Raw genomic sequence first — 25,876 nt, forward strand, 5'->3', positions numbered from 1 at the left:
GATTAACATTTAGTTTATCTTCGCCTCCATGCCAGTGAGTTATAAATCAGTCTGAAGAAGGGTGTCGACCCCAAACGTCGCCCAATCCTTCTTTCCAGAGATGCTGCCAGTCCCGCTGAGCATTTCGTGTCTACTTAGATATAAAAGAGAGTCTTGTGTGTTGCGCGGCACCTCAGTGTTTCCCAGTGACACCGCGATATAATTGGCTGTTGACCACATCAGGAGAGTGCAGACCTTACAATAAAACCCCAGAACACTTCGTGGCTCCTTTGCCCTTACAGAATGGGTTGTACTGAAAACTCTTCCACCACGCAACTCCCGAAATATGGACGAATAACATGTGGGCTGTTTAATTTCAAATATGTATTTATTTTATAAAACGTGATCTTCGCCTTTCTAAATAACAAGATTAAATATAGAACGTTACAAGTGTCCACCAGCACTACAATGTGGATTGCTACACATAACTTACTGTAAGTAATTACAATGATGTGTATAACGTAACACACAATAAATACATCAGAAATAAATATATGTCATTTGTTAAGTTAACAAAACGTGTTCTTGAGAAACTATTACAGTGTCCTTGTGTTTTGAGCTATGTCTTCATCCACCGATTCCAGGTTCCCTTCCCGCGGTTGAGCAGCGGCTCCCTATCTCCTGAAGAAGGATGAAAAGTTCCCCCACGACCTTGGCCTTCCTCGCCTCGCCCAGCTGCAGCAGATGAGCACAAATAACAAGAACATCAGTCACATTCACTTAGTGCAAGAAAACCAAGAAACTGCTGTGCGCGGAGCATCGAGTCAGAAGGGCAGTCACTGAAAGTCGTGCTGCTGAACTCAGCTGGGGTCGGTTCTTTTCCTGACTCTTGGTCTCATCACAACGTGAAGTGTCGGGGGCTTTGATGCACCATATTCACGTGTGCACAGGTGACCCCTGACTATCAAAGCATCGACATGACTGTTTTTCGCCTTTAATCTGATACACATGTGTATTTTTTTGTTGTAAATTACCTGCTCCACTTTCTGCTTCAGTCGGTCAATGTTTTCGTTGGCTTTCGTTTTCTCTTCTGTATCCTGAAACGAACACACAACCAGTTCAATGTGTAGGAAGGAACTGCAGATGCCGAAGATAGACACAAAATGCTGGAGTAATTCAGCGGGACAGGCAGCATCTCTGGGGAGAAGGAAGGGGTGACGTTTCGGGTCGAGACCCTTCATCAGACTGATGCAGGAGAGTCTGGACTAGAAACGTGACCCATTCCTTCTCTCCAGAGATGATGCCTGTCCCGCTGAGTTTACCCCAGCATTTTGTGTCTATCTTCTCCCGAATTGGTTCGATCACAACAGGAAACACTTACGCAATCAGACATGTGCCGTTTCATCAGGACGGTGAGAAACTCCTTCACCTCGTCCAGATGCGGATAGTTGGTCTGCAATTCGTCGGAGTTCAGAACTGTTATAAGATAGAAGTCAATCACCTCTCTGAGCACGTAGCAGCTGCCAGATTCCTGCAAAAATAAACCAGGGGTCTCTCAGATATTCTCCAAACAACAACTTAATGCTGTGAATTGTTTAACTTGTGCCCGGTGAAATTGATGATCGTCGCACTAATGCGAGATTGTACCTCTAGTCCCCGGAATAGGTCCTTCCCCACCAGCCTGGTGTCCGTGTCTTCGTCGTGCCTTTGAGCCTGTGGGATGATTGGTGTGAATTAATGTTATTCTGAAAGCACGGAACAGCAATAACTTCCACACAGAGTGAAAGACAGAAACATTCACTCACATCTCTAGACAACACGTGGACCTTGTGTCTCATCTGTCGCAGTAATCGTTCTTCAACTCGACAAACCGCATTCGTTGTCTTTGAATTCAACCTCGGGGCACAGTTCCCCAGGACTGCAAAGCAGCCAAGGACCAACACAGCTGCGGTGGTGAAGGGGTGCATTCTGAGAGCAATGTATCAGACAGACTTGGCACACTTGCAAATCAAAACCGCCTCACGTCCCTGCACCTCAACTGGATTGAGATAAGGCTGACAACCAAAAGTGAGCAAGATGCGTGAAGATACAAACTTTACCGCTCTACCTTCTATTCTGAATGATCGCTGGTGAACATTGTTTATATATCCTGCACAGGTAGTTCAGAAATTTCCCTGAATGACCCGATGACGTGTGACATTTGCTGGCTCAAGTTCCGCTCTCTTGCAGGTAATTTGCAGTATTTTCAGCCGATTGTGCAGATTCATGCTTTTCTAGTAAAGTCATCGCTACAACGTGAAGTCAGCGCTATAACGTGAAATATGAAAATGTAGGTATCGTCTGCAATTATTTTATTGTTCAACGATGCTAAATAACGCCCATAGAGACAGGAACAGCAGGTGACAACCAAAAAGACAAAAAGTGCTGGAGTGAGCCGGCGGGTTAGGCAGCATCTCTGGAGAACATGGATAGGTGACGCTTCAGATAGTGCTGGAGTAACTCAGCGGGTCAGGCAGCATCTCTGGGGAACATGGATAGGTGACGCTTCGGGTCGGGACCCTTCTTCAGACCAGCTTCTAGGTTTTTTTTAATGAAACCACACCAGTTTGATTTTACTCAAAGGATTATCATGTTCATTTATTATCGCGATTGGACTGTTCGATAAGATTGTCGACTGATCGTCAGTGTGTGGAGCCCCCAGGTGGAAATTAAAAAAAGAATTATCCTCGACCATCCTTCTGAATTTAGAATATATTGTGTCCATGAGATACTGCCCGCCCCGCTGAGTTACTCCAGCGGTTTGTGTCTATATTCTATTTAAACCAGCATCTGCAGTTCTTTCCGACACTGTAGACCGATGCCACAGCTTGAAAATCCTGGTGGAAAGAGTCAACATTTTTTATTGGCACATGTCCCGAAAAGGACTTGTAGCGCCATAACGGATATGTAAAAATAGTGCTCTGTAAAAATCCATAAGAAACAACATAAAAAAAATAATACAATATAATGTAGTATAATATCAGTATAGTTTGGAGCAAGGATAAGTCTGGACATTGTGGGAAAGTACCAAATTGGGGCAAGGTAATTGATTTGCTTCAGACCGCAGCGGTAGACTTGGTGCCTTACAATGCCAGAGACCCGGGTTCGATCCTGACTCCGGGTGTTGTCTGTACGGAGTTTGTACGTTCTCCCCGTGACCTGCGTGGGTGTCCGTCTCCCTCCCACACTCCAAAGACATACAGTTTGTAAGCTAGTTGGCTTGGTAAAATTGTAAGGTAAATTGTCCCTCGTGTGGGTAGTGTTGGTGTGCGAGGATCGCTGGTCAGTGCTGACTGGGTGGGCCGAAGGGCCTGTTTCCGCGCTGTATCTCTAAAACTAATAAGGGTCAAGACCCGAAACTTCACATATCCATGTTCTCCAGGGATTCTGCCTGGCCCGTTGAGTTACTCCAGCATGTTGTGTCTTTCCCAGATAAACCAGCATCTGCAGTTCCTTGTTTCTGCATGTTTACTGCATTGTTCGGTTGGAGCTTTAGGGAGAGTAAATTGGAAGCAGTTGTTATTGGGCCAATGGGCATCTGACATGTGGGTGTCCTTTAAGGTCAGCTTCACCATGCCTCAATGACCACTGCCCCCGTGACACTGACTTTGGTCGTTATGAAGTGTTTCAAGCAGCTGGTCAAGGCATACATTAACGCCTCCATCCCAAACACACTGGACCCCCACCAATATGCACACAGGCAGAACAGCCCCACTGAGGATGCAATGGCTTCTGCCACCCATCTAGGCCTGTCTCACCTAGAAAATAAAAATACCTATGCACGTCTGCTGTTCATCGACTTTAGCTCAGCGTTTAACACCATCATCCCCCAGACCCTGTTAAGTAAGATGAGCTCTCCCGGTCGGAGCACCTCAATGTGCAATTGGATTTTGGACTTTCTAAGTAACAGGACACGGATGGTCAGAGTCCACACTCGGTCATCTCTCAGCGCCACTGTGAACACTGGAGCCCCCCAGGGCTGTGTGCTGAGCCCATTTCTGTTTACACAGCTGAGCCACGACTGTGCCGCCATACACCAGGCCAACCACATCATCAAACACGCGGATGACACCACAGTCGTGGGGCTCATCACCAACTGCGATGAATCCGCCTACAGGGACGAGGTGAGGCAGCTTGAGCTCTGGTGCCGAGACAACAACCTCTCTCTGAATGTCGACAAGACGACGGAGATGATTGTCGACTTCAGAAGGGCTGGAGCAACTCACTCCCCCCTACAAAGATATTATTCTGCCTGGACCAGTGTGGCCTGCAGGGATCTGTTCTGAGCCCTCTGTTGCTTGGGATATACATGAAATTACTTGGATGTAAATGTAGATGGATTGTTGAGTAAATATGCAGAAGACATCAAAATTGGTGGAGATGAGGTCAGTGAGGAAAGCTGTCAATATCTACAGTGGGATTTAGATCAGCTTCAGAAATGGGTGGAGAAAGAGCAGATGGAGTGTCCTGCAGAGAGTGCCCGGCTTCTACCGGGACCTGCTGAGAGTCTGGAACTTGGTCGTGAGAGCAGAAGGCCCTTGTCCCGCCCCACCAGGTGTCGGGGAAGCTCAACGTTCTTGCGGCTGAGCAAACCCCCCCTCAGCCGGAAGTACTTGTCGGACCCAGGCTCCGAAATCCTTCCCGGGAGCCGGTCCCACACAACCTGTGCCACCACCTGCTAAGACTGCCCACCGGCAAAATCATCCTCTTCCTTACTGGCTGGTAGATTGCGAAATACTGTATACAATTGGCTTCCACCCCACAGTTGCATTTATCACTTCCGAATATATTTGTGAATAAAGACTTCCTTTTGTCTATCTCTCATTTCAATCTCTGAAAATGGCTTCATAGCCCACACAAAAATCAGCCACTTTTCCTGAAGCCATTTAGCTGAGTCCATGGAAACTGAACATTTTTTTCTGGATTTCCAATGAGATCAAATAGTTTCTCTTTAACTATTCAGTAAAATTAATTAATTAGTGAAACATACCTTCTACACTTCCACAAAAAAAACTCTTTGGAATATCAAAGCAGGACCAGACCTTCAAAGTGAATGATATTGCCCTTATGAGTGTTGTGGAGCAGAAGGATCGTGTACAGAGTTCCCTGAAATTGATATCGGAGGTAGATGGGGTGGTAAAGAAAACTTCTGCATGTTGGTCTTCATCAGAAAAAGGGATTGTGGAGAAGTTAGGACATTATGTTATAGTTATACCAAACATTGGTCACACCAAACTTGGTATATTGTGTTCGGTTTTGGTCACCCTGAAGCCTTAAAGACCACAGAGAAGATTTACGAGAACATTGGCCAGACTCAATCACTGGGTGATGTACTTCAAGGGCCTTACCATGTATAGTGAATATAATGATTTTTTATGGGGTTGCCCAGGAAAGTGGGACTGAGGGAAAAGATTAACTGTTAATTAATTGAATAGTGAAGCAAACTTGTGGGACTGAATGGATGAGAGTTATAGTCAAGTCAAGTTTATTTATCACATACACATACACGATGTGCAGTGAAATGAAAGTGGCAATGCCTGCGGATTGTGCACAAAAAATAATTACAGTTACAGCATATAAATAAAGTTAATAAAGTTAATACAGAGAAGACAAAATTTAGTCCCTGGAGGTATAAAAGTTGACAGTCCTGATGGCCTGTGGGAAGAAACTCCGTCTCATCCTCTCCGTTTTCACAGCGTGACAGCGGAGGCGTTTGCCTGACCGTAGCATCTGCCTGACCGTCACAGTCCATTACTGGGGTGGCAGAGGTCCCTCATAATCTTGCTTGCTCTGGATTTACACCTCCTGATGTATAGGCCCTGCAGGGGGACGAGTGTAGTTCCCATGGTGCGTTCTGCTAAACGCACTACTCTCTGCAGGGCCATCCTGTCCTGGGCAGAGCTGTTCCCAAACCAGACTGTGATGTTGCCGGACAGGATGCTCTCTACAGCCCCAGAGTAGAAGCAATGAAGGATCCTCAGAGACACTCTGAATTTCCTCAGCTGTCTAAGGTGGTAAAGGCACCTTTAGGTACAACAGGTATCAGTTCAATGCAACATGTACTCAACTGTTTTCTCTTTGTTCTTTCCAAAGGTAAAATATGTTAGCACACAAGGACTGAAATGGAAGAACCTTGAAGATTCACTAAACTAAAATCATCTTCACAGGTTTTCTTTGGAAGCACAGCAGCCACATGAGTGCTGTACCTGTTCATAAGAGCAGTGTTTTTGCACCACTTGTCGTATGGAACAAAGCCTGAGATATGGAGGAGAATGCAGTGGGATTGAAAACAAAAGTATGTTGCATTTTGTTATGGCACGGCCCGAAGACAGGGTCCTCCATGTTGAATGCAGAATTCAGCAACATTTCACCAAAAAATAAATACATTTAGTGTCATGTAGCATAAATTGAGCGATAATTTACGTAATATGTGAAAGTGCAAGTCTAAGTTGATGAATTGTGAAGAGAATTTAGCCAACACCATAAAGCAAAGGATCTGCTCTGAACATGCTGACAGAGTGAGGGCCTAGTCAGATTGTACACGCAACCATTATCAGATTGCAAGAACCAGGTTGGAAACTAGGAGGTCTGATAGAGATACACTTCCACACAATTTTCAAATGTTCAGTAATGATCAGCCCCACAGTGAATAGACGCAATGCTGAGTTACTGTAAGATAGCAGTAATGCTGAAAAGAACAAGCTGAGTAAATGCCTATTATTACTCCTAACATTGGTGCAGATGGAAGTAATTTTCAGAAAGTGAGGAATTTCTCTTCATCTAACTGTGATGTTGGGCAATCAAGCAGCCATGTTACTTTTTCTGAACATGCTTTGAAGATAGTCCAGTAAATGTATGCATACTGAAACCACACTTGAATGTCACACAATGCAACATTGTGCACGTTGTCATTGATTTCTACACCTTCAAGTGCTAAAAGGTTATCCACCCACGTTAAGCAACAGAGACTTTGCTTTACATCTCCAGGTTTCAGCGTGGGCTTTATTGTGGTACTTTACCTGCTGGACATAATGAACTCATTGTGCAATTACCAACATCCATAAACCCTCCCGTATCCCACCCTCCAATTTTTACATTTCACTCCACCTCTCTTTTCTCCTTATCTGACATCCTTTTGTCTCCTTTTCCCCCCAAGGCTTTGTCACTTACTCAAAAAATTGATGATAAACAAATATGAACAATATTTCGGGCTCCTTGCAAGTTTTGTTGTGTCATTTACTGTTTTTTTGTGAAATTGACTCTGTTTTCCACCGATCAACCGCACTTTGGTGCGGCCGCGGGGCCTTCCATCGCCCGGCGCGGCTTGGCCGCGGGGCCTTCCATCGCCCGGCATGGCTCGGCCGCGGGGCCTTCCATCGCCCAGTGCGGCGCGGCCGCGGGACACCATTCTGCTTTAGTTAAACATTTTGTTCAAGATGGCCGCGCCGTTGTGTTTGGCTGCCTGCCACTGTATGTTTCTTTTTTTTCCCCTTAGTACCTAATCAGATGTGCAGCACTTTTGTCAACGTGGGTTGTTTTTAAATGTGCTATACAAATAAAATTGACTTGACTTGACTTGACTTGACTTTGCTGTAGGTACAAGCCATACCTAACTGCTGATGTATATAGAACATAGTTATTACTTTAACTATGAACTTTGGAGATAGAAGCTCACCACTAAGCCTGGAAATGTGGTGAATTCTTCTGTGATTTGCAAATAGCGACGTAAGAATTACTCATCGTGCAGTTAACACTTTCCTAGAATTGGGGCTCTCTGCTTAGATTTTAACAGCTAAAACCACGAACGTTGGCACATCAGGTCTGCACTTTCATATCACTGCAGTTGAGAATGCATTATGCAGTTAATTACTGTAGGTCTAAACTGTTAAGGAAATGCCTCTCAGCTCAAACCAGGGGATATTTTCACATTTCCACTTTTGGCAAGTCAAAGTACAAGTGTCAAGTGATGCAGACATAAGTCTGCACCTCAAGAGGATATGGGGCCGTATGGGGTGGGGGTGGGGGGGGTGGTGGTGGGTGGGGGGTGTGGGTGGGTGGGGGGGTGGGGGGTGGTGGTGGGGGGGGGGTGGTGGGGGGTGGTGGTGGGTGGGTGGTGTGGGGGGGGTATGGGTGGGGGCGGGGGGGCGGTGGTGGGTGGGGGTGGGGGGTGGGGGGGGGAAACCTTTCTTTTTTAGGTCTCTTCCTCGCGGGGCGCGGCTCGGCTCGGCCACGGGGCCTTCCATCGCCCGGCGCGGCTTGGCCGCGGGACTTAGCTGCGCACGGTACGGCCACGGGGCCTTCCATCGCCCGGCTCGGCCGCGGGATGTTTCAGCGCCCGGTGCGGCTCGGCCGCGGGGACTGTGCGGGTCGGTCGGGGACGAGCTGTCTGTCCGTTGGCGTGGGGAAGAGAGCGGAAGTTTTGTTGCCTCCATCACAGTGAGGGGGTGTTTGGAGTCACTGTGATGGATGTTGTCATGATGACGAATCATGATGATGATATGCAAATATCGTGATGTGTGTATCAGGTGACCGGAGAGCAGGAGAGTGTGCTTGCTAAAGGCTGCAAGGCCTAGAAACAATAAACAGTCAAACGAAGCAATGTAATCACCACGGATTGTGTCTGTTTCATTACTACACATCTGAGGCGGAGATGTGACATTGGCGACGAGGATATTTTGGATATTCTGGATATTCTGGATATTTTGGATTCTGAATCCGAGACTACCTGCTGGAAAAAAAAAGGTTAGAAAAAGGTTGTTATGGCTGTTGCTGGAGCTGATTTCTTAGCACTTCGCGGATTTCCACACTTTGATCCGACAGGTGATGCGAGTACTGTCAGCTTGAAATGGAAAGCTTGGCTGGAGGAATTCGAGGCCTACGCCGACAGTCACGGGCTCTTTCTTGATGAGAGTACGCTGGCGCAGAAGGCACAGCGGAGAGCGTTGCTTCTCTTCACTGCGGGGCCTGCAGTTCGAGAGATGTTTAAAACACTCACTGACACCGGTATGAAGGATGACTATAAGAAAGCCGTTGATGCATTGAACAGTCATTATGTGGTGGTACCGAATGCTACATTTCAGCGCCATTTATTCCGCAAAACAACCCAGGAAGAAGGCGAAACTGTTGCTCAATTTGTGACGAAACTCAGACAGGTGTCTGTAGGATGCAAATATGTGGCTGCTGATGTGGAAAACCAGATATTGGATCAGGTTGTCCAGCATTGCAGGTCAGACAAGCTCAGGAGAAGGCTGCTAGAAAAAGGCGGTGAGTTAAACTTAAATGATGCTTTGTCGATTGCGGCAGCACTGGAAGCTGTTGAGGGACAGTTTCACAGCATGAAATTAAAAGATTCCAAGATTGGGCTAGTTAATTGGTTGTCCCACGGGAGACAAAGAAGTAAGCCTGAACGTGAGATTGAATGTTACAGGTGTGGCAACATGAGTCACGTAGGGAAAGATGCATGTTGTCCAGCAAAAGGTAGAACGTGTAGGAAATGTGGAGGCAAAGATCATTTTGCAAAGAAATGCAAAAGTAAGGCCAGGGACAATACAAGGGATTACAAAAGTGAATCTTCCAAGGCAAGGGAGAAAGTGAAGTCCAGTGACAAATTAGACAGACCGTGGCAGAAAAAGAAGAGTCACGTCCGTCACGTAGAAGATGAGTTCGGAAGTGATGAGGATGGTGAGCATGCTATTAAAAGGGATTATCAGTTTGCATTGAATGATAGCCATCTGGAAAAAGTTGCAGTGACCATCGGAGGTATTACAGTGCCAGTGATTGTAGATTCTGGTAGTGACTGCAACGTAATTGACAGATCACTGTGGGAATGCTTGAAACAGCAGAAAATCAAGTGCATGTCAAGGAGGTGTAGTAGGAAGTTATATCCATACACCGCAACTGAACCGTTGCAGACCATTGGATGTTTCACGGCTGACGTAGAAGTCGGAGATAGAAAATCTGTTGCAGAATTCGTGGTGATAGAGGAGAAAGGAGAACCCCTGCTCAGCAGAAATACAGCTGGAGAGCTGGGAGTGCTTCACATCGGAGTGCATGTCAATTCAGTGCAGTCATATGAGGACATGAAGCAGGAATTTCACTCAGTATTCCAAGGAGTTGGAAAATTGAAAGGCCGGCAAGTGAAATTAGCTGTTGATGGAACTGTTAAGCCAATAGCACAACCAGTGCGGGGAACGCCATTTGGACTTCGTGGAAAAGTAGAAGCTAAAATCAAGGAGTTGATTGATCAGGACATTATCGAGCCAGTTGAACATTCAACACCATGGGTGAGTCCAGTAGTGATAGTGCCGAAACCCAATAATGATATCAGACTGTGCGTGGACAAGAGGAGAGCCAATGAAGCAATAATCAGAGAAAGACACCCAATTCCGACGATCGAGGAAGTCCTACAAGAGTTATCAACTAGTAAAGTGTTCTCCAAAATTGATCTCAAGTGGGGATATCATCAATTGGAATTACATCCAGAGTCAAGAGAGGTGACAACATTTGTCACTCACTGCGGATTGTACCGGTACAAAAGATTGATGTTTGGAATCAATGCTGCCCCTGAGATCTATCAGTATGAAATCCACAGAGTGATTCAAGGGGTACCTGGAGCAGCAAACATATCAGATGACATCATCGTCCATGCATCAATTCGTGAAGAGCATGACAGGAGATTGAAGCTAGTGTTGACTAGACTTCAAAAAGCGGGTCTCACTGTGAATGAGGACAAGTGCAAGTTTGGTGTCTCTGAGATGGATTTCATGGGACACAGACTCACAAGTGAAGGGCTGAACCCGGCAAAGGCTAAAGTGAAAGATGTTGCAGATGCACGTGAACCTCAGAATGCAACCGAGATGAGGAGCTTTCTAGGACTGGTCAATTACTGTGCAAAGTTTATCCCAAATTTTGCTACACTGGCAGATCCGCTGAGAAAGTTGACCAGGAAAGACATACCGTTCCATTTTGGAAATGAACAGAGACAGGCATTCAATACCTTGAAACAGTGTCTAATGAGTGCAGAAACCCTTGGATATTATGATCTAGCTGCACCAACAAAAGTCATAGCAGATGCTAGTCCAGTTGGTTTGGGGGCAGTGCTGGTACAGGCACATGCTGATGGACCCAGAATCATAGCATATGCCAGTCGATCTTTAACCAGCGTGGAAAGAAGGTATTCTCAAACAGAGAAAGAAGCACTGGGACTAGTGTGGGCCTGTGAAAGGTTCCATGCTTACTTGTACGGTATTGAATTTGAACTTGTTACTGATCACAAGCCGCCGGAAGTGATCTATTCAACAAGGTCCAAGCCCTGTGCCAGAATAGAACGCTGGGTGCTGAGACTCCAACAGTACAAGTACAAAGTAGTCCACATTGCTGGAAAAGCAAATATTGCGGACCCGCTGTCGAGACTGCTAGGAGTAACATCCACTTTAGGGATGGAAGCAGAAAACTTTGTGCGCTTTGTTGCAATTCAGTCAACGCCAAGAGCCGTGGCAACAAGGGAAGTCGAAAGGGAATCAGAACATGATCCTGAACTTAATGATATCAGAAAGAGTATTTATAGTGGGCAATGGGACCAATGCCCTTACAAAGCATATGTTCCCATAAAAGATGAATTTTGTGTGATTGGTCAGTGTGTGCTTAGAGGTAACAGATTGGTGATCCCGCAGGCATTACGAGCAAGGATCATGTCATTAGCTCATGAGGGACATTTAGGCATCGTTGGTACCAAACAAAATTTGCGGAGCAAAGTGTGGTGGCCAGGTTATGACAGAGATGCCGAAAAAGTTGTCAGGACCTGCCACGGATGCCAAATCACAAGCAGGAGCAACCCATCAGAACCAATTAGAAGTACGAAATTGCCAACAGGACCATGGGTCGACGTAGCTGTTGACTTTCTAGGACCACTTCCAACAGGTGAATCAATTATGGTAGTGGTAGACTACTACAGCAGATACTATGAATATGCGGTGATGCAGTCAACTACGGCAGAAAAGACTGTACAGGCATTGGCAGAGATTTTCGCCAGACATGGGTTGCCTGTTACATTGTACTCCGACAATGGACCACAGTTTGTGTCAGAGACGTTTGCTGAGTACATGAGAACCACCGGTATTCATCATCATAGAGTGACTCCTAAATGGCCACAGGCTAATGGAGAAGTCGAGAGACAAAATCAGTCCATAGACAAGAGGATACGAATCGCCCATGCCGAAGGGAAAAATTGGAAGGAGGCGCTGCTAGCATACGTAGCTGTATATCGGGCGATCACTCACTCAACAACAGGGAAAAGCCCGGCAGAAGCCTTGTTTGGAAGGAAAATTCGCACTAAAATGTCAGAAGTACGAGAGATCACGGAAGACCAGGAGCTGAGAGACCGTGATGCCGAAAAGAAAGGTGCGGCGAAATGGTATGCCGACTTGAAACGAGGAGCCAGGCACTCAGAAATAATGCCTGGTGATGACGTACTTGTGAGGCGAGATGATGGTGGTAAGATGGACACTCCTTACCATTGTGAGCCATACAATGTTGTATCGAGGAGCGGTAGCAGGGTGACAGTCAAGTCTCCAGAAGGGGTTATGTACAAGAGGAATATATCGAATGTAAAAAAGTACATGTCGAGAGACAGTCGAATCGAGGGCCAAAGTCCACCGAGAGTTACCGATTCAGAGGGACCAGAAGACATTCCTGAGGTGGTGACCAGAGTTCCAGAGGCAGCAGACTGCGATGCAGGTGTTGAGCAGAGACAGTATCTGGATGACAACACCTTAGCAGATTCAACAGACTTTGATGTTCTTGTGCCAGCTGGTAGACCACAACGTGAAAGGAGAGTTCCCAAAAGATACGACGATTTTGTGTTATAGACTATAGTTATAGTTTTGTTTAGTAATTATATGATATTTGTTTAGAGGCAAAGGAAACTTACAAGTTATTATTTGTATATTATTTGTATATTTGTATTAAGGAAAATTAACATAGTAAGTAAAGAATTGTTTAATTGGGGGAAAAGAACACAGTAATTTAAAGTTTAATTCTGGTAAAGGAGGGATGTCATGATGACGAATCATGATGATGATATGCAAATATGGTGATGTGTGTATCAGGTGACCGGAGAGCAGGAGAGTGTGCTTGCTGTGTGTGCTAAAGGCTGCAAGGCCTAGAAACAATAAACAGTCAAACGAAGCAATGTAATCACCACGGATTGTGTCTGCTTCATTATTACACATCTGGGACGGAGATGTGACAGATGTTTGTGTTGGGGTTATGTGTCGTGTGTTCTTTTTTGTTGTGTGACTGCTGGAAATGTAATCTCGTTCGGTACCTCGGTACCGAATGACAAATAAAGCTCTGTATTCTCTGTATTCTGTAATTGCACTAAACATCTATAAGGCAAAGGCAGTCTCTAATCCTAACCCCACTGGACAAACTACCAACCAACAGTAAAGTTCCTCACAGGGACCCTGAACATCATGGAATGGTTTTCATACCTCAGAGGTCACCTCCCAGCACAAGCAGTCACCTGCAATAACATTCACCACTACCTCACGTACACCGGCATAGCCTTTCTTTGTCTGCGGAAAAGGTGCTTGAAAATCAAGACCTCAAACAAAATTCATGATCTAGAGGGTGGCAATGATCCCCATCCTTAGTCCCCCTTTAGAGGCATGGACTACTTATAGGAAACACCTCAAACACTGCATCTCCTAAAGCTTCCATTGGCAAGTTGACCAAATCAGACCAAAGTCATTTCAATGAGGTGCTACAATCAGCCCGCTCCACTGGTGGGTCAGAACATTTGTTTTCCCCAGAACCAATACCCTAATCTGATCTCTGGAGCAATCAAAAGAAACAATTCAAGGATGATCTTGGAATAAACATAACATCCAGGGATCCCGACAGTCCTTTCAGGTTAGACACATGTACCTTCTCTCACCTCATCTACTGCATCCTGATGTGGAATCCTGTACATCAGCAAGACCAAACGTAGACTCAGCGATAGTTTCGCTGAGCACTTACGTTCGGCCCACCTGGGCCTACACGATCTCCCAGTTGTCAACCATTTCAACTCCCCTTCCCATTCCCATACTGATCTTTCAGTCTTAGGCCTCTTCCATTGCCAGAGTTAGGCCACACGCACATTGGAAGAACGGCACCATATATTTCACTTGTGTAGCTTACAACCCAGCGGTATGAACATTGAATTCTCTAATTTTAAGTAACTTCTAATTACACTCCCCTCCCCTCCCACCTTCCCCCTTGCCCCCTTCCTCCACCCTAGTCATTTTACCAGCTCCATAATGTTTCTCTCTTGAGATCACACCTTCCTGAGTCAACAATGGGCCCACCAAGCACCACGCAGCCTGAGGTCATTTGTGACTGGCCCTGATTTTTTTAGTTTAGTTTAGAGATACAGCTCAGAAACAAGCCCTTCGGCACAACGAGTCCGCGTCGACCAGCGATCCCCGCGGATAAAAACACTATCCTACTATAGTGTGGGAGGAAACCGAAGATCTCGGAGAAAACCCACTCAGATCACGGGGAGAACGTACAAACTCCGTACAGACAGCACCCGTAGTCAGGATCGTACCCGGGTCTCCGGCTCTACAATCGCTGTAAGGCAACAACTCTACCGCTGCGCCACCATGACCACCCTGATTGGTCTTGTTCTTTTCACTCCTGCAGCTCTTCACCAACCTACCTTCCCCCACTCCCTACTCTGTCTGAAGAAGGGTCCTGATCCGAAACATCATCCATCCGAATTCTCCAGAGATGCTGCCTGACCCACCGAGTTCCTCCCACACATTGTGTCTATCTTTGGTATAAACTAGCACCTGCTGTTCCTTGTTTTCACGTGACATCATCACTGCCTTGTGGGACTGCCTGGCCCTTGGATAATGAAAATGGCAATAGGGGTTGGCACTGAATATCTTCAAATATCACATGAGGAACCCCAGTGCATATAACACCCGTAATGCCATCCACACGCCAGCTCGTCCACTACCTCCTGTCTCCCTGTGACACAATGAGAGAATATCACAAACCCATCAGACATAACTCTTTGTAATACCAAGACCTTATCCAGGTGAAACATGCTCAAGGTTACTTCCAGATGCTTTTAAATTCTGCAGAATGGATGCGATTCTGAGAGGTAATTCCAGTGTGAAAGCATTATTTATAATATTATAGCAACGTTTCTGTTATCTCAGCATAATCTCTGGATGACATCTCAATGAATTATACTAAGTCAAAACCCTGAATTATAATGTTCCCCACCATTTGCTCAAATACCATGTTGGGTCCCCTTTCAGGATTTAGGTGGCATTTACACCATAACTGAAACTTTAATGCAGATATCCATAAACATTAGGCTCGAGCAGCGGGATTTGATTTGCTCAAATTTAAATATGATGCAAAATGTTCTCAGCTCATCCAGTTATCAACGTGAGTGGTTTCAAATGTGGTTTTGCACCTGATTAGAGTTTTCATGCACTGATAGTTTAAAGCAGTGAGTGCCTGCCTTTGTAATACCAACTATTTCCTGAATGCTTCAAGTACAGTTTGAGTTGTGCTGTACGCTTCACAAAGCAGAACTGGCAGTCTAACCACATCCCAATGATGTCACAAAACTAGGATATTTTTACTTTCATTTGTCTCTACCTTTCAAACATGTGACACAAGTGTCAGATCCAGATCACTCAAACTCGTTTGAGGTACAATTTACTTCCTTGAAAAAATCTACCCATTACTTCTCTGGAATAAACGTGACCGACCAGAAGTTTCTGACACATTACAAACTGAGTTATGGTCATATTTTGGGATTGGGAAACTCCATATGTTTGTCAATATTTTCATACTCATGAGAAAACCCAGCACATGATGAGCTCTAGCAACATAAACATTGAGGTGACTTCATTCTGCAGCTTCCTGCTACTGAGTCAAGAGTCAGGAGAGTCATGAGTGTTTAACTGTCAAATGTACCAGGAACGGAACAATGAGATTCTTACTTGCTGCAGATTAGCAGGCCCATTAATACTAACAACAAATAAATATACAATCATAAATAGTTTAGTTTTTTAGTTTAGAGATACAGCACGGAAACAGGCCCTTCGGCCAAACCGAGTCTGCACTGATCAGCGATCCCCGCACACTAACACTATCCTACACACACTAGGGACAGATTACATTTATAGCAAGCCAATTAACCTACAAACCTGTACGTCTTTTAAATATGGGAGGAAACCGAAGATCTGGGAGAAAGCCCATGCCGGTCACGGGGAGAACATACATACTCCGTACAGACAGCACCCGTAGTCAGGATCGAACCCGGGTCTTTGCAACTCTACACAAGGCAGCAACTCTACCGCTGCGCAACCGTGCCACCCAAATAATACAATAAACTATTTAATTGAATTGAATAAATTTTATTAGCCAAGTATGTACACATACAAGGAATTTGCCTTGGTGCTTTGCTCACAAGTAACAACATGAGCAAAGCACCAAGGCAAATTAGGTACTATTAGATCAAAAGGCCATAAAAGAACGTAGTGCAACCAAAACAAAGTCCATAGTACATTGATGCTGCGGTAGGGGTGTGGTTAGCGATGTGTAGTGTGCTTCAAGATTCCAATGATAAATGGGAAGAATCTGTACTTGAACCTGGAGGGTATGATTCTCAGGCTCCTGTACCTTCTTTCTTCTGGTACCAGCAAGATGAGAGCAAAACCAGGGTGGTATGGATCTTTGATGAGGCACAGTGCCACATTGGAACTTTTTGATGGTGGGGACGGCAATAACTGTGAAGGACTGAGCAATGCCGAACACTTACTTCAGCCTCCTTTGATCTTAGCCGTTCGAGTTACCAAATACAACCAGTCAGTATGCTCACAACGGTATAATTGTCGAAGATTCACAGGGTATTTGGCAACTGGGTGAATCTCCTCAAGCTTCTAAGGAAGGAGAGGCATCGTTGAGCTTTCTTTGTGATTGTTTTGATGTCCTGGACACAGGGGATCTCCAGAGATCTGCACACCCAGGAGCTTTGTCAGATTGAAACAATACTGTTGTTGTATTTTACAATTGGATTTTCATATCCAGGAGATAAATAAACTTTCTGCAGACTTAAAAAACACATGCATCTTGGAACATATTAGAATGAGTTCAAATTCTTTTTTTTTAATTCACTGTTTAAAGAGCAATCGTGTGGCAAATAATTTGGGAGAGGAAGCTTTTATTTTGGTATACACCAATAAATGATCAAATAAGCTTGATACCTTTGCTGGAGATATGTTTTGCCCTGTGGACCCATCCACCCAGTATCGTGGTCAGTACGTTGTGTATCATTTGGCAACTGTACAAACTGTGGTAAATCCAGAGTTGTACCAGCAGCCTTTTTCCTGTACAGCTGTGGTGTTAGCCTTGACCAAGGTGGAGCTCGAATGTAAAGCAAACATCCCTCACAGAAAGTAGACACAAAATACTGGAGTAACTCAGCGGGTCATGCAGCATCTCTGGAGAGAAGGAATGGGCAACGTTTTGGGTCGAGACCCTTCTTCAGACTGATGTCAGGGGAGTGGGTGAGACAAAGATAGAATGTAGTCAGAGACAGTCAGACTAGTGGGAGAACTGGGAAGGGGGATGGGGATGGAGAGAAATGGAAAGCAAGGGCTATTTGAAGTTAGAGAAGTCATTAACTTCAGTAGAGCGTACCGCTGGGGTGTAAGCTACCCAAGCGAAATATGAGGTGCTGTTCCTCCAATTTGTGCTGGGCCTTACTCTGACAATGGAGAAGGCCCAGGACAGAAAGGTCAGATTGGGAATGGGAAGGGGAGTTGGAGTGCTGAGCAACCAGGAGATCAGGTAGGTTAAGGCAGACTGAGCGAAGGTGTTCAGCGAAATGATCGCCGATCCTGCGCTTGGTCTCGCCGATGTACAGAAGTTGACACCTGGAACAGCGGATACAGTAGATGAGGTTGGAGGAAGTGCAAGTGAACCTCTGCCTCACCTGGAAAGATTGTTGGGGTCCTTGGATGGAGTCAAAGTTGTGCCACATCTGCAAAGAGGAAAGCACAGCTAACATTTCAGGTTGATTAACCTGAAGCTGAACCAGGAAACATAAGATAATAGCATACAGCAGTGAAGGGAAAAGGTGGGGAAAACAATGTTTATGGTTGCGATATAGTGGAGATCAAGAGAAACTGAATAAAACAGATGGTGAAGACCAACAGTTATAAAGACTCATTAATCACAGCTCATCCTTCTGAAATACAGGAAGATTTAAGCAGAAGATTCTGTTTATGTTAGATTAGCTGTAATATATGGCCTTCTAGAATATGGGCTAATTTTCATTAGCTTCCATAAACCAACAAAAAGCACAAAGTTCATTATATCACAGCGTTTACAACTCTTGTATTTCATATATTTAATCCCCAGAATAGGAAAGTTTATTTGGTACATGACCCAATTTCATTCTCATTTCTACACTGGTAGGTGACTATAAGTTTAAACTGAATATTACCATTGAACTATGTGGTGGAAAAGTTTATAAAGATGGGTGGGCAGCAAAATACTGCAGCTTGTGTCAGGAGTATGAGTCAGGAGAGTCATTAACTGTCATTTGCACCAGGAATGAAACAGTGAGATTCTTGCTCGCTGCACATTAGCAGGACCATTAATACTAACAGCAAATACATATGCAATAATAAATAATACAATAATCTGTTAGGTAAAATGGCCATAATAGTGTAAGCCAAAGTATGTAGTGCAACCAAACCAACGTCAATAGCAGTTTGTTGCTCAGGTAGGGTTATAGAAACATAGAAACATAGAAAGTAGGTGCAGGAGTAGGCCATTCGGCCCTTCGAGCCTGCACCGCCATTCAATATGATCATGGCTGATCATCCAACTCAGTATCCTGTACCTGCCTTCTCTCCATACCCCCTGATCCCTTTAGCCACAAGGGCCACATCTAACTCCCTCTTAAATATAGCCAATGAACTGGCCTCAACTACCTTCTGTGGCAGAGAATTCCACAGATTCACCACTCTCTGTGTGAAAAAAACCTTTCTCATCTCGGTCCTAAAAGACTTCCCCCTTATCCTTAAACTGTGACCCCTTGTTCTGGACTTCCCCAACATCGGGAACAATCTTCCTGCAGCTAGCCTGTCCAACCACTTAAGAATTTTGTAAGTTTCTGTAAGATCCCCCCTCAATCTTCTAAATTCCAGCGAGTACAAGCCGAGTCTATCCAGTCTTTCTTCATATGAAAGTCCTGCCATCCCAGGAATCAATCTGGTGAACCTTCTCTGTACTCCCTCTATGGCAAGAATGTCTTTCCTCAGATTAGGAGACCAAAACTGTACCCAATACTCCAGGTGTGGTCTCACCAATGCCCTGTACAACTGCAGTAGAACCTCCCTGCTCCTATACTCAAATCCTTTTGCTATGAATGCTAACATACCATTCACTTTCTTCACTGCCTGCTGCACCTGCATGCCTACTTTCAATGACTAGTGTACCACGACACCCAGGTCTCGTTGCATCTCCCCTTCTCCTAATCGGCCACCAGTCAGATAATAGTCTGCTTTCCTGTTCTTGCCACCAAAGTGGATAACCTCACATTTATCCACATTATACTGCACTGCCATGCATTTGCCCACTCACCTAACCTATCCAAGTCACCTTGCAGCCTCCTAGCATCCTCCTCACAGCTAACACTGCCCCCCAGCTTCATGTCATCCGTAAACCTGGAGATGTTGCATTCAATTCCCTCGTCCAAATCACTAATATATATTGTAAATAGCTGGGGTCCCAGCACTGAGCCTTGCGGTACCCCACTAGTCACTGCCTGCCATTCTGAAAAGGACCCGTTTATTCCTACTCTTTGCTTCCTGTCTGCCAGCCAGTTCTCTATCCACATCAATACTGAACCTACAATACCGTGTGCTTTAAGTTTGCATACTAATCTCTTATGTGGGACCTTGTCGAAAGCCTTCTGGAAGTCCAGATATAACACATCGACTGGTTCTCCCTTATCCACTCTACTAGTTACATCCTCGAAAAATTCTATAAGATTCGTCAGGCATGATTTGCCTTTCATAAATCCATGCTGACTTTGTCCAATGATTTCACCACTTTCCAAATGTGCTGCTATCCCATCTTTAGTAACTGACTCTAGCATTTTCCCCACTACCGATGTTAGACTAACTGGTCTGTAATTCCCCGTTTTCTCTCTCCCTCCCTTTTTGAAAAGTGGGGTTCCATTAGCTACCCTCCAATCCTCAGGAACTACTCCAGAATCTAAAGAGTTTTGAAAAATTATCACTAATGCATCCACTATTTCTGGGGCTACCTCCTTAAGCACTCTGGGATGCAGCCTATCTGGCCCTGGGGATTTATCGGCCTTTAATCCATTCAATTTACCTAACACCACTTCCCAACTAACCTGGATTTCACTCAGTTCCTCCATCTCATTTGACCCCCGGTCCCCTGCTATTTCCGCAGATTATTTATGTCTTCCTTATTGAAGACTGAACCAAAGTAGTTATTCAATTGGTCTGCCATGTCCTTGTTCCCCATGATCAATTCACCTGTTTTTGACTGCAAGGGACCTACATTTGTTTTAACTAATCTTTTTTTCTTCACATATCTATAAAAGCCTTTGCAGTCAGTTTTTATGTTCCCTGACAGTTTTCTTTCATAATCTATCTTCCCTTTCCTAATTAAGCCCTTTGTCCTCCTCTGCTGGACTCTGAATTTCTCCCAGTCCTCTGGTAGGCTGCTTTTTCTTGCCAATTTGTATGCTTCATCTTTTGTTTTGATACTATCCCTAATTTCCCTTGTTAGCCACGGATACACTACCTTCCCTGATTTATTCTTTTGCCAAACTGGGATGGACAATTGTTGTAGTTCATCCATGTGGTCTTTAAATGCCTTCCATTGCATGTCCACCGTCAACCCTTTAAGAATTAATTGCCAGTCTATCTTGGCCAATTCACGTCTCATACCCTCAAAGTTACGGTTGGTTGGGGATGTGTAGACTGCGACTGAGATGGCCCTTCAGCCCATCCGCTCCACGTGCCATCAAATGCCATCAAACACCCGTTTATACTAGCCCCTTTTTAATCTCTCCAAATTCCCATCAACTCCCATCCAGATTCTACTACCTGTGGCAAACAGTTTTCCTCCTTTGGAGAACGGCGAAACATTTTAGATCTCTAATGTCACCCTGGTCATGGTGACATTACACCAGTCGGATAATGTCATTTTAAATGTCTCAAATGCAGGAAATGAAAGAATGTGGATCACGTACTGACAGGGGAGATTAATATAATGTGGCATCATGTTCAGCATGGACATTGTGGGCCGAAGTGCCTGTTCCTGTGCTGTACTGTTCTCTGTCTATGTTTTATGCACCGGACTCCATTACATAATCGCAACAACTTTCTCCTCAGCATCTTCCCTCTTCCCCCGGACCGCCAAGCGAGCCTGACTTTATGTCTTCGGCGACCCTGTCATTTCCAGGCGTTGGGTTTATTTATGCGACTGGAGGAATGTTTCTCCTGTTTGTGATTTTTGAGAGGAACTCTCTATCCTCGCTAGATGTTCCGATATTCTGGCGTTTTGATCCCAAACCGACGGTCCTGTTTCGAAGCAGTAACTCGGCTTTTAAGTCTTTTATTTGACAGAATACGGGTTTTAGTTATTTCTGTGATAAAACAGTGTGTGTCCGTTGTTCCGACCGGCTGTTTGCTAATTCTATCCGCGGAAAGGTAATCCTTGGCAGATCCCTCCAAAACGAAGACGTTTGGACAGACACAAAATTAGAAAAAATAATCAAATCATTCGCCTTTATGCTTGATTTTCTCGGGTAACTTTAACGGAAAGTTAAAATCCCAACTCTTTGTTAATCTGCTCCCACTGAACCGTGTTGTTTGGGGTGGGTTTTGGTCACATGTTACCAGCCACTGTTAAACTCAAGGCAGATAACTTTTCTTTCACATTTAGGTTATCTAAGTCACCGCGCCATTCAGATTTAAAGGCGAGTCTAGTGTGTTACACGGCACTTAAATGTTTCCCAGCGACACTACAGAAAGGGTTGTACGGAAAACTGTGTAGGAAAGAACTCCAGATGCTGGATGACACCGTAGATAGACACAACATGCTGGAGTAACTCAGCAGGTCAGGCAGCATCTCTGGAGAGAAGGAATGGGTGACGTTTCGAATCGAGACCCTTCTTCAGAATCTTCATTCACAAAAATAATGAACGGATAACACGTGGTCTGTTTAATTTCAAATATGTATTTATTTTATAAAAGATAATCTTCAATTTTCTAAATAACAAGATTAAATATAGAACGTTCCAAGTGTCCACCAGCAATGTGGATTGCTACACATAACTTACTGTAAATAATTACAATGATGTGTATAACGTTATACACAATAAATACATCAGAAATAAATATATGTCATTTGTTAAGTTAACAAAACGTGTTTTTGAGAAACTATTACAGTGTCCTTGTGTCTTGAGCTATTTCTTCATCCCCTTCCCGCGGTTGAGCAGCGGCTCCCTATCTCCTGAAGAAGGATGAAAAGTTCCCCCACGACCTTGGCCTTCCTCGCCTCGCCCAGCTGCAGCAGATGAGCACAAATAACAAGAACATCAGTCACATTCACTTAGTGCAAGAAAACCAAGAAACTGCTGGAGTCAGAAGGGCAGTGACTGAAAGTCGTGCTGCTGAACTCAGCTGGGATCCGTTCTTTTCCTGACTCTTGGTCTTAATTCAATCTTATCACAAACTTACAAGAATAATGAAAGGCGTTGATAGAGTGGATGTGGAAAGGATGTTTCCACTGGTGGGAGAGTCCAGGACCAGAGGCCAGAGCCTCAGAATTATAGGGCGCGCTTTTAGAAAGGAGGAGAGGAGGAATTTATTTAGTCAGAGGGTAGTTAATCTGTGGAACTCATTGCCGCAGAGGGTCGTGGAGGCCAAGTCAGTGCATATTTTTACGGCAAATTCTTGATTAGAACGGGTGTCAAGGGTTATGGGGAGAAGGCAGGAAAATGGGATTAGCAGGCAGAGATCAGCCAGGATTGAATGGCGGAGTAGACTCAATGGGCCGAATGGCCTAATTCTACTCCTATAACGTGAACTTGTGAATGTTCAGAGCATTGAGGCTTTGATGCGCCATATTCACAAGTGTACTGCTGACCCCTGACTATCAAAGCGTTTTACGCCTTTAACACGATAGAGAACATGATGTGCACAACTTATTTGTAAATTACCTGCTCCACTTTCTGCTTCAGCCGGTCAATGTTTTCGTTGGCTTTCGCTTTCTCTTCTGTATCCTGAAAAGAACACAATCAGTTAGTTCAATGTGTAGGAAGGGACTGCAGATGGTGGTTTACACCGAAGATAGACACAAGATGCTGCAGTAACTCAGCGGGCCAGGCAGCGCAATAACACTATCCTCCACACGCTAGCGACAGTTCACATTTATAACAAGCCAATTAACCTACAAACCTGTGCGTCTTTTGAGTGTGGGAAGAAACCGAAGATCTCGGAGGAAACCTACGCAAGTCACGGAGCGAAAGAATGGGCGACGGGTCGGCTGGAGGACACCACACGTTGTACAGAATATAATCTGCAGAAGGGTCTCCACCCGAAACGTCACCCATTCCTTCTCTCCAGAGATGCTGCCTGTCCCGCTGAGTTTACCCCAGCATTTTGTGTCTATGTTTTCCCGAATTGGTTCGATCACAACAGGAAACACTTACGCAATCAGACATGTGCCGTTTCATCAGGACGGTGAGAAACCCCTTCACCTCGTCCAGATGCGGATAGTTGGTCTGCAATTCGTCGGAGTTCAGAACTGTTATGAGATAGAAGTCAATCACCTCTCTGAGCACGTAGCAGCTGCCAGATTCCTGCAAAATAAACCAGGGGTCTCTCAGATATTCTCCAAACAACAACTTAATGCTGTGAATTGTTTAACTTGTTCCCGGTGAAATTGATGAGCGTCGCACCAATGCGAGATTGTACCTCTAGTCCCCGGAATAGGTCCTTCCCCACCAGCCTGGTGTCCGTGTCTTCGTCGTGCCTTTGAGCCTGTGGGATGATTGGTGTGAATTAATGTTATTGTGAAAGCACGGAACAGCAATAACTTCCACACAGAGTGAAAGACAGAAACATTCACTCACATCTCTAGACAACACGTGGACCTTGTGTCTCATCTGTTGCAGTAATCGTTCTTCAACTCGACAAACCGCATTCGTTCTCTGTGAATTCAACCTCGGGGCACAGTTCCCCAGGACTGCAAAGCAGCCAAGGACCAACACAGCTGCGGTGGTGAAGGGGTGCATTCTGAGAGCAATGTATCAGACAGACTTGGCACACTTGCAAATCAAAACCGCCTCACGTCCCTGCACCTCAACCGGATTGAGATAAGGCTGACAACCAAAAGTGAGCAAGATGCGTGAAGATACAAACTTTACCGCTCTACCTTCTATTCTGAATGATCGCTGGTGAACATTGTTTATATATCCTGCACAGGTAGTTCAGAAATTTTGCTGAATGACATAGTGACGTGCGGCATTTACTCAGTAAATTTCCGCTCTCTTGCAGGTGATTTGCCGGATTTTCTGCAGATTGTGCAAATTCACGCCGCTGTCATAAAGTCATCATGTCAGCGCTATAATCTGAAATATGACCATTCGGGGTTCGTATGTGATCATTTTGCACTATTGGTCAATCGTGGCAGCTTCCCTGGTTTCTTATGAAATCGCAGCCTTGTTTATTTTTACATAAAAGGTAAATATCAGGAACATTTATTGTTTTAAAAAAACGCGCGATGTTGACTGGTGCCATCAGGTGGACTTTAAAATAAAATCATCCTGGATTATCAAAATTTAGAAGATGTGGATCACCTTGAAAATGCTAGGATCGGTTGATAATGTAGTTAAAAGTTCACGCGGAAGGGTTTCCTATATTAGATCATAATAATATAATATATAATAAGAATAGAATATAATATATTAATATATATAATAAGAATATAATAAAGAATATAATAATATAATAGCTAATCGGTGCTGGAGGGTTATTGATAAGCATTTTGCGCCACATCTTGAAAAATGCTGGTCAACACATCACAGGGAAGATGTAGTTGGACTGGAGTGGGATGCAGAGGAGATTTACCAGGAGAAATCTCCTGCTATGGTGGAAAAATTGAGTAATATGTTTTTTTTCTTTGGTACACAGGAGATGGGGGTGGACTTAAAAAGGGCTTATTACTCAAATTATTAAATTGAGGATCGACCTACATTGAGTAAATGGGAAGGAGCTTCTGCCCCACAGCTGAGTGTTTAAATTCGTTTAGTTCAGTTTAGTTTATTGTCACGTGTACCGAGGTACAGTGAAAAGCTTTTGTTGCGTGCTAACCAGTCAGCAGAAAGACAATACATGATTACAATCGAGCCATTTACAGTGTGCAGATACATGATAAGGGAATAATGTTTAGTGCAAGGTAGAGACAGCAAAGTTTGATCAAGGATAATCCGAGGGTCACTAAAGAGGTAGATAATAGTCCAGTACTGCTCTCTGGTTGTGGCAGGATGATTCAGTTGCCTGATAACAGCTGGGCAGAAACAATCCCTAAATATGGTGGTGTGTATTTCCTCACTTTGATACCTTTTGCCCGATGGGAGAGGGGAGAAGAGGGAGTGGCCAGGGTGCGACTTGTCCTTGCTTATGCTGCTGGCCTTGCCGAGGCAGCGTGAGGTATAAGTGGAATCAATAGAAGGGAGGTTGGTTTGTGTGATGGCCTGGGTTAGGGTTGGTAGGGCACAGGGGAACTGGAG

General features: G+C 44.7%; 2 protein-coding genes across 2 annotated transcripts; both read right to left on the minus strand.

The window, feature by feature from the left end:
- Positions 1 to 606: 606 nt before the first annotated feature.
- LOC144603462 (interleukin-22-like) lies at positions 607 to 1,946 on the minus strand. The gene is made up of 5 exons (XM_078416672.1): positions 1,785 to 1,946; positions 1,627 to 1,692; positions 1,361 to 1,510; positions 1,014 to 1,076; positions 607 to 714 (listed from the first exon to the last, which is right to left on the minus strand). Exons 1-5 carry the CDS (start codon positions 1,944 to 1,946, stop codon positions 607 to 609), a joined length of 549 nt encoding a protein of 182 aa, XP_078272798.1.
- Positions 1,947 to 22,554: 20,608 nt separating this feature from the next.
- Positions 22,555 to 24,379, minus strand: LOC144603463 (interleukin-22-like). The gene is made up of 5 exons (XM_078416673.1): positions 24,218 to 24,379; positions 24,060 to 24,125; positions 23,795 to 23,944; positions 23,303 to 23,365; positions 22,555 to 22,647 (listed from the first exon to the last, which is right to left on the minus strand). The coding sequence occupies exons 1-5, from the start codon at positions 24,377 to 24,379 to the stop codon at positions 22,555 to 22,557; spliced, it is 534 nt and encodes a 177-aa protein (XP_078272799.1).
- Between the last annotated feature and the right edge of the window lie 1,497 nt (positions 24,380 to 25,876).

Source organism: Rhinoraja longicauda, chromosome 20 (genome assembly GCF_053455715.1).
Source record: "Rhinoraja longicauda isolate Sanriku21f chromosome 20, sRhiLon1.1, whole genome shotgun sequence".
Taxonomy (NCBI): Eukaryota; Metazoa; Chordata; class Chondrichthyes; order Rajiformes; family Arhynchobatidae; genus Rhinoraja; species Rhinoraja longicauda.